Source organism: Carassius auratus, chromosome 1, assembly GCF_003368295.1.
Source record: "Carassius auratus strain Wakin chromosome 1, ASM336829v1, whole genome shotgun sequence".
NCBI classification, from domain to species: Eukaryota; Metazoa; Chordata; class Actinopteri; order Cypriniformes; family Cyprinidae; genus Carassius; species Carassius auratus.
This window is the reverse complement of record NC_039243.1, coordinates 11,134,234-11,147,556: the sequence shown is the minus strand read 5'-3', so window position 1 is coordinate 11,147,556 and position 13,323 is coordinate 11,134,234. Positions and strand designations below refer to the sequence as shown.

Here is a 13,323-nt window from a genome sequence, read left to right as displayed (position 1 = left end):
GGTGAGTAGGTTATAAGAAACTTATAGTAGTGTAGGCTATATGCTATGGTACAAAAATCATATTAGTTTGACCCAAATACCATGGTATTGTTGGTATTTTGCCTTTTACACTGGACATTGGACATGAACATTGGACATGAAGTGGCAATCCAACACGACAGTTAAACTATTCATCTTAGAAAAGTAAATACGTCCTTAAATATAAAATATCCATTAGTACAGATGTATTAGATTTAACATTACGGAATAAGAATAAAATGCCTCTGCAAATCACTGGGACGCATGTGAATAAATTATTGTAGTAGTCTAATAATCATGACATGCTAGAGTGCCGTTTTAAAGTCCTGGAGAAAATCTAATTATCTGGAGTGTAATGCCCTCTGGTGGTTGCGTCGTCAATTGCACAAACGGGCCGCTATTTAAAACACTTTCTTTGTAATATTTAATTTATTGACCTCATATCAAAATGAAAACGTGTTCTAGAAATTGATCTGCATGAAAGCAACTTCTACAATATTCAAGAAAATGTACATTTCCGTGTTTATTGAAATGCACTGTTAAAAATACATCAAACGACCCTGTCATAAACATCTCTACTGCATGATGTTCCGGACCCCGCCCATGTTTCTGATTGGCTCTCTCATGCCACATCGTCGTCTGTGATTGGTCCATTCCGTACAGCGTCTGCGTCAACCTGCCACAGCGGAAGTGAAATCTTCCGAAGAAATAGTGGCTAGATAAATAAGCATGGTCGGTGTTTTAGTATTGCACTTTGTAAATATTTCCAACTAACAAAAATGAATGTGTTTATGTGCGTCGTGGTGTTTCTCGTAAGTGCCATAGCTGCAAACAAAAGCGGAGACGATGACTGGGTGCATCTGCCAAATAAATGTGAAGGTAATGTTAGAATGTTCTAGATTAGAATGAATCAATATTTTGCTTTAAATTCAGCATAGTCGCCTGTGCATTTCGACACTTATTTTCAGTGCTTGATACAATCGCAGACACATATTTTACACAATATAATAGGCTTGAGCAGCAGGTTTCCTCTTTTCAACCGACTTCACTTGGATGTGTCTCCAAACCTAGTGTGCTGCCTCGGTAGGCTGCATGTTTGGAAGGTTTGAATTGGCCTGTAATGATGAACAATGCCGTCTATGTAGGCAGCCTACTAGGTTTTGAGACCCCAGCTGCTTTCTGTTCCTCTTCTGATACTGAATATGTTCTGTATGTTTTTATAGTGTGCAAATTTCTTAGTATTGAGATGAAGTCTGCATTTGAAGAGACTGGCAAAACAAAAGAAGTCATTGAAACCAACTACCGCTTCATGGATGATAAAGGTGCACCGCCAATCAAATACGTCAAATCGTAAGTCACTTTTTATTCTTAATGCAAACCCTGACCTTAAAGGGATCGTTCAGCCCAAAATAAAAATTGTCATCATTTACTCACCCTCAAGTTGTTCCAAACCTGTTTGAGTTTCTTTCTTCTGTTGAAAACAAATTAAGATCTTTTGAATAACTTAGTGTTGTTAACCAAACAGCTGATGGTAGCCATTGACTTCCATAGTATTTTTTTTCCCTCCATAATATGTAAGTCAATGGGTGCCATCAACTAATTGGTTACCAACATTAGTGAACAGATTCTGGTCTTGAAATGCATTAGTGCAGTGAGGTTAACATGTGCATACTGTTTTTGGATGCAGTGTTACTTATGCATTTTATTGAGCAATTTCTTTTGCTTTTCAGTGATATTCGTTTCATAGAGGTGATGGAGAACGTTTGCTCAAGGATTATGCAGTACAATCTACACAAAGATCGAACTGGAAGTAATCGCTTTGCAAAGGTCGGATACCACTTTTCCTTCTCTTCTAACCATCTTTATGTTTTTGCAGCACTGTTTAGTTATGTACTGAACTGTTTGTGATGCTGATAGTTTACTGCATTATAGCTTCTCTTTCTTTTTCTCTGCTCAGGGTATGTCTGAGACATTCTCTACCTTACATAACCTGGTTAATAAAGGCGTGAAGGTGGTCATGGACATTCCTTATGAGCTGTGGAATGAGACCAGTGCAGAAGTGGCTGATCTCAAAAAACAGGTTTGTGAGTGACTGAGAGGTTTTAGAATCTGGGATAAATTAATGTCATTAATTTGAAATTTGCTGAAATATTACAATGTATACACTATCTTTTGAGTTATAACTTTGCCAGTCTTAACATAAATGTTTGCAGTATATGTACAGGTAAATGGGAAATGTGTTTTCTTCTCCTCAGTGTGATGTGATGGTAGAGCAGTATGAAGAAGTCATTGAAGACTGGTATAAAGGCAGCCAGGAGGAAGATCTCACCACTTACTTGTGTGAAAAACATGTGCTGAAAGGACAAGACACTGGTAATGTGAAACTAACAGCTGTTTTACTCAATCAAAGCCCCTTTTATATCAGTTAAAGCGCTCTAGACATAATATTATGACTACTTACAGACTAAACCTCTAGATCTCTTTTATTGGCTTCAGATTTAAGAGCTGTTGTTTCATGGAAAAATTCACAGACAACTACTCAAGGACACAGGAGCAGTAATAGTTAAGGACATACTTTAATGTGTAGAGCAGAGCAAAAATAAAACACACACATACATATATATATATATATATATATATATATGTATGTATATATATATATATGTATGTATATATGTGTGTGTGTGTGTGTGTGTGTGTATTTGTGTGTGTGTGTGTGTGTATCTCTCTCACATCAGAAGATGTATCAGTACAACTATATGTATATATGTGTATACATATATGTATGTATGTATTTATTAATTTATTTTTTTAGGAATTAATGGTTTTACTTAGCAGACATAAATTAAATTGCCAAAAAAATACATAAAAAATGTTTTGTGAGCACCAAGTCAGCAAATTGGAATGATTTCTGAAAGATCATTTTATACTGGAGACTGGAGTTATATTCCGCTTTGTCCCCACAAGAATAAATAACACTTTATTTTACAGTATAAAATGAAACATATTTGTCAAAGTAATATTTGTGAAGTACTAGAAGTATTAAATCCAGTAATGAAATACAAATTATTAGCAGATCTCTTCATATCACCAGCTTGTTGCTTCCTTTTATAAAAGATTAATTTGCCATTGTATTATGCCATTGCTATAGCAACTAATATAGATCTGCCAAAAGAAGACATCACTCGCCGAACACGCAGCTCTGATTTGATCTCTTGTTGCTGATAACAGTGAGGGCAGTCTATATAAAGATCGGGATTGTGCAGAACATGTACCTCTGATTCTCTCTGCAGAATGTCTTCAAGAGAAATGGACTGGGAAAAAAGGAGACATGGCAGCTATCGCAGAGGACAAGAAGAAAAAGAAGGGCAAAAAGAAAAAGGGTAAAGACAGCGAGGATGAGCAGAAAAAGGAGAAAAAGGTAAAGAAGAAGAAGAAGAAAAAGTCCAAGCTGACTGACACGGAGACCAGAAAAAGGAAAACTGAAGAAGCTGGAAACACCTCAGATGAGGAGGAGATCCAGAAGAAAGTTTCTCTGAATCAGGATAAAACTGAACTCTGATACATTTCTTTGCTTTTTTTCCTGTGCTTTTTTCCTTGATATCTAAATTTACTACTGACACCGAAATGAAGATTGAGTTTTAGTCTGTTAGAAGACGGTCCTCATTTTAGATCAGATTTTACACGTCACTTGAATTTTAGATCAAGTCCATCCAGGAACAAGCTAAAAACGAATGCCATTTTAAATCCAAAAAGGGCAGCTTGACCAGTCAAATCAGAGCTTGGATTCAATGTTTGCTTGTTTGTTCTCATGCTGGTTTCACGCCGGAAAAATTGTAAACCAGCTGAAATCTTCCCGAAGCTGGCATGCTGTTGGAATGGATTCTGAAAATCCTTCTCATGGTTCTCATTTCTATTCCTCTGACTCATCTCGCTGATTTTTTGCCCCTAAAATTTAGTTTAGATTTCAGGTTAAAATTTTAGTTTAGTACTGTTACTTTTAATTGGCATTAATTTCATAGTATTGATGATCACTCATGGATTTCAATAAAGAAATACATACTTTGAGCTATTCTCAGTATTAATATAATTATGCGGTACAAATTAGATTTTTACCTGTTTCTGTATAGGATAATATTTTGCTAAAATTTTATGTGATCCAACAAATGCATGTTGTGTTTTGTGTTTCAACGTATGCCTAAAATGTGAATTTTTTTTTATTTTTTTTTCAATCGTTTTTTTTTTTAAGTTCGAATATTCTGAACTTGGCATCCTGTAAAGTCTCTAAATTTCCCACGTCTCACAGTTCAGTGAGGCAGATAATGGGAGAAACCCTGAGAAAGTAGTTTGCCATTCCAAGAAGTTGGGACCTTTTCATTTCTTCTGGTATACTAATACGAGTGTAACATTTCTGCTTGATCTGTTCATATTTGTTTTTGCATTTTCAGTGTTTATGTATGTGATGTCATTTACAGGGAATGTTTGAGTTACACTTTTTTTTTTTTTTTTGTTCTTCAATATTTTCTTCAACATTGTTTACTTAAGCTGTTTATCTGATATCAGGCATCACTATTTGCAAAAGCTGTGTGTGTGTATGAGCTCTTGCAGGTGTTTGTGTTCATGTTAGTATTGTTTTGGAGTGCAGTGTGGAGTGTGTGAAAGTTATTGAGCTGTATATGCAAATGTTGTAATGGGATGAACTTGCAGGTTTTGTGTTTCTTGGCAGCAGCTCATTAGCTGTGGCTTTTGATAAGTGTTTGGTGAGGTGTAGATGAATGATGAATAAAAAAAGAAAACTGACAACAACTGTTGGGATGATTTTTTTTTTTCTCAAGTCAGTGGGAAATGTTTTAACAGTAGTTTTGCAGCATTCACCACAAGGGGGTGGTAATGTCAAGAAAACTAATCCAAATCCTTGCTTGTTGAGAGATTTCGAGAAGTTTTGATTGTGGGGCGATCTGTGGCTACGACGGACTGACTGGATGATTTCTAGGTACTTTGTTTGAAATGAGCCCAGTAGCCATATATATATATATAATTTTAAAAGTAGTCTAAAATTTGTTTATTTTAAGATATAAACATTGTGTTTTGATAACTGTATGTTTCCGATTTTTCTTATTTGTATTTGATTTATTGGAGCATGCTAACCGCCTTCAACAGAAAGAAAAGTAAACCACCAGAAACGGAACTATTTTGTATCCAGTAACATTTCTTTCTTCTTTTCTTATAATAAATGTGGATAAACGACGTGCTATCAGTCTGTCAAAGCTCTTCAGACTGATGTCAATAAACAGTGTGTTGTGAAGAAGCTTCAACGTTGTTCCGTCTGTCACGAGGCCTGTTTATCACTAACGTTATGTGTCCTGCTGCAGTGCAGAAGGCATCGTCCGCATTTCCACTTCTCAATGTCACATTCCTCTTCTGTTATGTTTGGGCAATCTGTAATATTTGTCCTTCAGTATTGGAGCAAATGGCTTTTCACTTCCACAAACACATCTCAATGAATAATTCAGAAAAACAAACATCTTGCACCCAGGCTAAAACCTTTTCATTTTTGCTCTCAGCAGGGCTGGGAGTAAGGCTTCCTTTGGATGATGGAGAAAATCGAGATTTTTTGATTGTTCTCTAATCTGAGAATAAAAATGCAGTCTTGAATTGAAATATTGATCTTTTACATTGCAATCATGTGGTATATTACACCTGAGGCAGAATGTGTGATCAAGAATATGAATATGTTTTCTCTGGGCCTTGTTTTTCTCTGGAAAGAGACCATTTATACAACCCTGCATGCTTTCCACCTGGATATGGTGCCCACATAACCACATAATTCATCTGTGTCTGTCTTTTACACATTTAAAATCATGTATAATTTTTTTTATGTTTAACATTAAATTGTAAATAATTGAGGGCCCTATTTTAAAAAGTAAAAAGTCAAAATTGCTAATAATAAAGAATATAAGAAATGTTTCTTGAGCAGTGAATCAGCATAGAATGAGTTCTGAAGGATCATGCGACAACTCAGCTTTTCCATTTTAGGAATAAATTACTTTTTAAATATATTAAAATAGAAAACACTTATTTTAAACAGTCAAAATATTTCACAATGTGAAAGTCTTACTGTATTTTAAATTAGGTGTATGCCGCAATGATGAGACTACATTCAATATATATATATATATATATATATATATAAAAACTTATAGACCCCACACTTTTGAACAGTAGTATAGGACTGTAAATAAATTAGTTTTTCCTTGCATCATCTAAAAAGTTTACATTCTTCTACACAGTGTAAGTCAAAAGACTAAAACGCTGGCCAATTTAGATGAGGAAAAACATCCTCTGTTATCTTTAGATGTCAAGAGCAAAGTTGTTCATGAGTTCAATGACTTCATCACGATTTAATAATTTCCTTTCAGAGCGTTTCCTCCCTTTCCATCCAATCGTGCCCTAATATGGGTAATCTAATTAAACATACATTTTTTCATGTCTTGTTTAAGTGCTTTCTTTATAATGTGTGTCTTTATTTGAAGGCTGTGGTGCATGAAATGGGTCTATAACTCATTGGAGACAAGCTTCTTTAAATCACATTTTAAAAATATGTGGGCTGCCTTTTTATGAGTAACAAAATAAACGCATGTTTTTGTTGTGGGTAAATTCGTCAATCAGTGCCTGTGTCTATCTTTAGTCATAGTTGCCCCACCCTGAGAAAACAGCAGCCACCCTCAATGCATCCTGGGAATAATTTGACATATCAGGCTCTTTTCTGTGTTTCTCACTTAAGGGAATTGAAAAAGACCCCACAGCTCATCTTTAAAAAAAAAAAAAAAAAAGTATTGAAATACATTTCTGTATCGTATTGCTGTTATACACTGTAAACATGATGTTTCTGAAGTGGTTTATTAGAATATTTTTTTACAAGGAAATAGTAGCAAGGTCTTTCTATCTCAAATTTTCACAATTTAATTCAATGTGTTATATGCCGTTTATTTGTAACAGTGAAAATTACTAGCAATTTCTGAGTGAAAATTGGTTCAAAGCCATTTTTTTTTCTCAAGGCATTGGATCAAGTTCCTGATCCTTGTGGTTTAGTTTTTGATTTAATTAGTTTATTTATTTTTTGTTTCCAGTCTGCTCAGTTAATGGTCACAATATCCTGTATGCAGTTCCCTTAACGCAGAGACTCCGAGACTAATATATTTTCAACGACGCTGAAATTAACTGAATGCACAAACAAATGTAACAGTCCTCTTCAAGTTTCTCAAAAAACAATCATAGCCAAACAGATGCCTTTTCTGTATCCTAAACACATGTGTTTATCTTCCGCTCCTATCTTTTGCTAGCTGTAGTTATGAAACCACACTTTTCCCACGTTCCCAAATGGTAATTTCCCCTTTTTTTTAAGTAAATTGTTTTCACATCTATTTATGGTCCCCACAGATTTATGGTCTCGGGTGATATTCCTAAAGTATGCACAAGAAAAATATTACAAATCCATGTTACAGTACTGTACTTTGAGTCTCGATACCCTTGTTTGGAAAAGGATATTGTTCAGCTGGAGCTGTTGAAGTAATGTTTTAGACTAGAAATATCATAAGTATGGGACGATACTTAACTTGCGTCTGGTCATGAGAAGACCACAACCTGAATGTTAATGGGGACTTTGATATTTGTCAATATGTAGCAACGGAGGCATTTCAGCACTAATGGGGTCTCATTTGCATGGCCTGAATCAATAGGATTGTTTGATGGCTTTTGCTTCATCAGGAACGCTATTGACGACAAGGTGACACCACTGACATGAGCAACGCTTTGTTTATTTGTGTTGTCAGTTCATTCTGCCGCAGAAAATGGTGACAGACATCGATCTAGACCTTTCAAGACATCATTTAGCATTCAAATGCCTATAGGATGGATGCCTCATCCTGACAACACCAGCAGGGAATTCTGTTCAGCGGGAAGTCTGTTTTCCTCTTTAAGTAACTCACAGACTAAATAAAGACTTGTGTGTTGGGGAAAATGCCAAATGCCTAAGAAAATATCCTCTGCAGTCTTACTGTCTAGTTTTAGCTCATGCTAAAATTGTAAGTGAATCAAATCGCTGTAAATGCTTGGGAACGTGAAACCATCTACAGTATCCACAGGTTTCAATAAGACGAAGTTCTTCTTAGAATATGATGGGCGAAACTTTCTTCTGTTGAAACAATTGAATGAGTGAGGTGGTGGTGGTAATACTGTATTTCTCATTCGGAAAGATTCAAACACATACAGTAGCTTTCCCTTCTGACTCAAAGCCAATAAAATAACGCAAGGTCTTCCAAAGAAAACGACCACACGTAGTTGCTCAAACTGAGGAATAGGTGAACATTTTAAACAGTATTAAAAAGCTAAACTGGCCTACAAAGAGAGATAAATGGATTGAAGAACCAGAAGATGGACATATAAGAGAAAAGCAACAAAATGTTTAATTCCACACTCTTCAGAGTCTTCCAGCTAGAATGAAACACACGCCAGATGCATCTCTTTTCCTCCTTTTTTACATTTTCCTCAGCCTGTCCTAAGGGCATTCGATTGAAGGTCACTGTCCTGAAGGTCGAAACAGCATCCAGTACGCCAGCAGTGCTCTCCACAGAGCTGAAACGGAATTATGTTGATAAAACAACATTTGTGGAATCTGGAATGTTGTGAGGATGGAAATTAGAGTGGATGGAGAATTCGATCTTCTCCAGTGTAGCTCACTGTGTAAAGCCCTCTCTTCAATTTAACTGCATTTGGGAAGTTTGTGTATCTTGTGTGTATTGTGGAGAACATCCTTGTCGACCTCCTCTTAGTACATTATTGGATCATTTGTGTATGTTCTGCTTTCTGTAAGAAATAAAAACAAGAGTAAAGTTTAAGGACAATAATCCAGGTTTACATGTTTCATTAGTACAGTAAATGAAAATGATTCATTATTATTGTAAACAAAATTAATATTTCTATTAAGGATGCATTCAATTGAACAAAAGTGACAGTAAAGGCAAATGTCTTTATTTAAAATAAATCTTTATTTTCATCAAAGAGTCTTGAAAGTTTCCACATTATATTCCACAAATTACTAAAAGAGTAGTATTAAAATAAAAAAGAATCATGATATTTGACAATTTTACAGTATTTTTAATTAAATAAATGCAACCTTGGTGAGCTTAAAAGACTTAAAAAAAAAACTTTTGAACAGTAGTGTAAAAAAAAAAGACAACTAAATTTAAAGGTGCAGTAGGGAACTTTTGTAAAAAAATATTTTTTTACATATTTATTAAACCTGTCATTATGTCCTGACAGTAGAATATGAGACAGATAATCTGTGGAAAAAAATCAAGCTCCTCTGGCTCCTCCCAGTGGTCCTATTGCCATTTGCAGTTACTGACCGCTCCCGGTAAGAAATCAACCAATCAGAGCTGCGGTCTGTAACTTTGTTTGTGTTCAAAATGTAGAAAAATGTATATAATAAGCGAGTACACCATGAATCCATTTTCCGAACCGTGTTTTTGGCTTGTCCTGAATCACTAGGGTGCACCTATAATAAGTGTTTATATTCGGACTATTTTAGATTGCTTCGGGGGTACCGCGGCGGAGTAACCCAGTACCTTTGTGATTCTTCATAGACATAAACAGAGAGAAGTAGTTCCGGCTACGATGTTCTTCCGCAAGACGCAAGCAGTTCTGTTTATTAACCGCTAGAGCGTCAAAAGTTCCCTACCGCAGATTTAACTCATGGTTATTTTTAAGTAAGTTTTGGAGTCATGAAAATGTACTTTTATTAAAGTTAATGAAAAAGTGGGATTATCTTTGATCACCATGTTTAAAAACATACATAATTAAAATATGAATATGAAAATATGAATTTAAAAAGACACTGGACTAAATGAACACCTCGTCCAGTCCAGTGCTGTGCCAATGTGTAGCAGATTTTCTCAACATTATAGGGAGCCATTTTAATCAAATTAACACAAGGTGTAATTCAAGTAATTTATCATGTAGCTTTAGCTGTCTCACGGAGGGGGAGAGAGCGAGAACGGCCAGCTGCAGAAACAGATAAACGGGTGCAAGGGCGGCGCTGGAATATTCATGCGGCGAGCCTTTGCTTACACAGGAAACTTGCAATTAGTCCCCAGTCTTTTGATTCATCTATGTGTTTATTTGCTAATGGTTTCACTCTGAGACAGAGGGAGCCGATGATCTCATCTGTTTGGAGGACACGGGCGAGTGACACACGGTGTTGCTGAGAAAGACTGATGGGAAGGGGAAGTGAGGTCAAGACAACAAATCTGAATAAGCCACAGCTGAAACTGCACATAAATACACACTATATATATGAGCAAGTTGATAAGCATGTGTTGTTTTATTAATGAAAAATTATTAATATTTTTATTCAGCAAAGATGCATTAAATTACCACTCAGATTGTGCATTTGTCACTTAGATGAACTGAAAAATAACATATAAATCTCTTGTTATGCAATATTTTCACCAAATATTGGTAAAAAAAAAAACTGTACTGTGGGTACACACACACACACACACACACACATAAATGCTGTTTTTTCACTCTTTATATATAATTATAGTGTGTGTGTGTGTGTGTGTGTGTGTGTGCTCTTATTTTTGTGAGATATCAGGACACAACTCTGTATAATGACATGGGTATGACACAGGTATTACAAGGAGAGTGTGACATAACCCATGTCCCCATTTTTCAAAACGCTTATAAATCATACAGAATGAGTTTTTTTATTTTATTTTTTTGAGAAAGTAAAAATGCACAGTTTCCTGTGAGGGTTAGGGGTTAGGTGTAGGGTTGGTGAAGGCCGATAGAATATACAATTTGTACAGTATAAAAACCATTACACCTATGGGACGTCCCCATTTTCCACAAAAACAAACGCGTGTATGTGTGTACTTTAATATTATTATTTAATATAGGTATTTCTACAAAAAGGGGCCATTTCATCTAAGTTTCTGTTAAATTCAATACCTTTTAACAAGCAGTTGTCCTCCGGGCTTCTGCATTGCTCCGTCTCCATGTCCAGACTCATTGGATCTGTGTTAACAGACAGTGACAGCTGACAAAGCCTGCTGAAAGACTATCAGCCTGAATGAAACACTGTTGAGTGTGTGTGAGGGTGTCTCACCGTGTGTGAGAGAGTCTGATGTGGTGGCCTGCTGTAGGGCCTGCTCCATCTGCCCTCTCCGCTTGGACTCATATTCCAGTGCCTCCTGTAACCTCCTCTTTGCCTTCTTCTCCTTCTTCAGACGTCTCTGAATGGTGGCTGGATTTGAAAAGATAAGGGAAAAGTTCCAAGTGTAAACAACGAACGGAAATGGATGATTGCTGGTTTTTCAGTTTTTCAATATTATGTTACAATGCAACATTTTACCTCGACTGTGTAGTTCAGAGGTGAGCTGCCTCTCTAGACTCTCTCTCATCTCTCTCTCTCTGTACAGCTCCATCTTCAGCTCTCTCCTCTCCTGCTGAAGCTGTTTCTCCTGCACACGCGCATTCTCCAAAGCCACCTTTAGCAGACCCTGCAACATGTCTGCGTTATTAACGCCGGACATGTTTGTATGAGTGTGTGTGTGTGTGTGTGTGTGTGTGTGTGTTGTATGTGCATTTGTTTATGGCCATACCTGGACATTAGTGAGCAGCGTCTCAACAGAGGAGAGGCCATCTGTGAAAAGAAGGGAAGCAGGGAAGCCAGAGGACAATGACTGAGTTGGGACCTTCTCAAAGATTGTTGGCTTCACTGCATTTTGTTCAACTGTAAAATAATAAACACAAAGGGATGAATTCAACTGATCTGCTGGCTGTTAAAGCAATGGTTTAGCTATGAGTTTAAATTGTCATCATTTACGCAGTTTCAAATTAGTTAACAAAATCTAAAACCATAAAAAATGACTTGAAATAAAATAAACGTATAAAAAGAATATATTGCAGCTAGCTAGCAAGGCAACATTTCTCATTTTGATTTAACTGATGTAATATAATAGTTTAAACTAAAACTGAAATAAAAATGATCTAGTAATATATAAAAAAACTAATAAATATGACAAAAACACTAGAAAATTATAAAACCTTAACTAAAATTAAAATGAGCAAAGAAGATATTCCAATAAACGAATTTCAAAATATTTATAAAAACTATACCAGTGACACAATGATAGTAAAATAGCCCAAGCCTAAGATAAGGAAGGTAAGAATATCAGCAAATAAGATTTTTTTTTTCTTTTGAAGAATGCGCAGAATATATAGATGCTGACTTTTCTGCAGTCATTATCTCCAGTCTTCGGTGTCTTCAGAATCAGAAAGTTCAAAAGAACAGCATTTATTTGACATTTTTTGTAACATGACAAAAGTATTTACTGTCAATTTAATATGTCCTTATTAAATAAAAGTATTAATTTACTCACAACAAAAAAAAAAAATAACAACCTTCCTGATCCCAAATTTTACAACAGTAGTGCATTTCTGTCGATATATGCTTTTTATATATTTGCTAGTAGCGGATGAAGCAAAAAACAAGCATATTATTTTAATTGTTTTGAGATTACTTGTGTATAGAACCTAGAATATCCCATTACAACATACAATAAAGCATTACATCAGCCAACTAAACGCAATATTGAGGCTCTGTGTAATAATTTAACTATAATGAGAGCAGAAGAGGTCAGAGGAGAGGCTTTCACGTAATTTTGTGTTATATAATATTTATATATATATATATATATATATATATATATATATATATATATATATAAATATATTGTATTATTTTTTAATGAAATTTTGTTTATGTTGAGGAAACTCACCCCTGTCGTTGGAAAGTCTGTTCATATGCAGAGTTGAGTCTGTCTCCCTTTGTTCATCATGAACATCATATGCTACACAGAGAGCAAGAGATATATAAACACAACAGATAAATGACACAAGATGTTTCTGAATAGCAGACTATTGCCAACATATATTGTTAGTGCTGTTATTGTGTATAGAGCAGTCATTGCAAGCCTTGTTGATTAGTTTAACATATTTGTTCCTCAATGGAAATCATATAATGCTGTTTTCTATGGACATTATATGTATGATATTATGAAAGAACAGTAATATCACACTTCAAGATGAACATGCTAATCACAGTAACTGGGTCTTTTTAAATCCACTAACATTCAGAAACATTTTTTATATGTGTATGTACAGTGGGTACAGAAAAGTATCATCCACCCCCCTCCCCACACTACACCAATTTTGTGGCTTTGCAGCCTGAAATGAAGA

General features: G+C 35.5%; 3 protein-coding genes across 6 annotated transcripts in view; 2 read left to right on the top strand and 1 right to left on the bottom strand.

The window, feature by feature from the left end:
• LOC113109348 (myb-like protein U) overlaps positions 1 to 13,323 on the top strand; it is a 972,647-nt gene that overhangs the window by 513,104 nt on the left and 446,220 nt on the right. The gene's annotated exons all lie outside the window — the stretch shown is intronic.
• On the top strand, positions 654 to 4,824 carry LOC113109863 (protein canopy homolog 3-like). The gene is made up of 6 exons (XM_026273674.1): positions 654 to 897; positions 1,242 to 1,368; positions 1,749 to 1,845; positions 1,976 to 2,098; positions 2,274 to 2,391; positions 3,312 to 4,824. Exons 1-6 carry the CDS (start codon positions 798 to 800, stop codon positions 3,578 to 3,580), a joined length of 834 nt encoding a protein of 277 aa, XP_026129459.1. The 5' UTR covers positions 654 to 797; the 3' UTR covers positions 3,581 to 4,824.
• Positions 7,815 to 13,323, bottom strand: part of LOC113109568 (dachshund homolog 2-like) — a 33,279-nt gene continuing 27,770 nt past the window's right edge. For 3 of the 4 annotated variants that reach the window (XM_026273223.1, XM_026273214.1, XM_026273231.1), the window contains exons 7-12: positions 12,864 to 12,935; positions 11,685 to 11,815; positions 11,435 to 11,582; positions 11,189 to 11,326; positions 11,032 to 11,097; positions 7,815 to 8,883 (exon numbers count right to left, since the gene is read on the bottom strand). In XM_026273223.1, coding sequence (XP_026129008.1) covers positions 8,846 to 8,883; positions 11,032 to 11,097; positions 11,189 to 11,326; positions 11,435 to 11,582; positions 11,685 to 11,815; positions 12,864 to 12,935 — 593 coding nt within the window. In that variant the 3' untranslated portion in view covers positions 7,815 to 8,845. The remainder of the gene's footprint in view (positions 8,884 to 11,031; positions 11,098 to 11,188; positions 11,327 to 11,434; positions 11,583 to 11,684; positions 11,816 to 12,863; positions 12,936 to 13,323) is intronic. The other variant, XM_026273238.1, reaches the window with a different exon arrangement.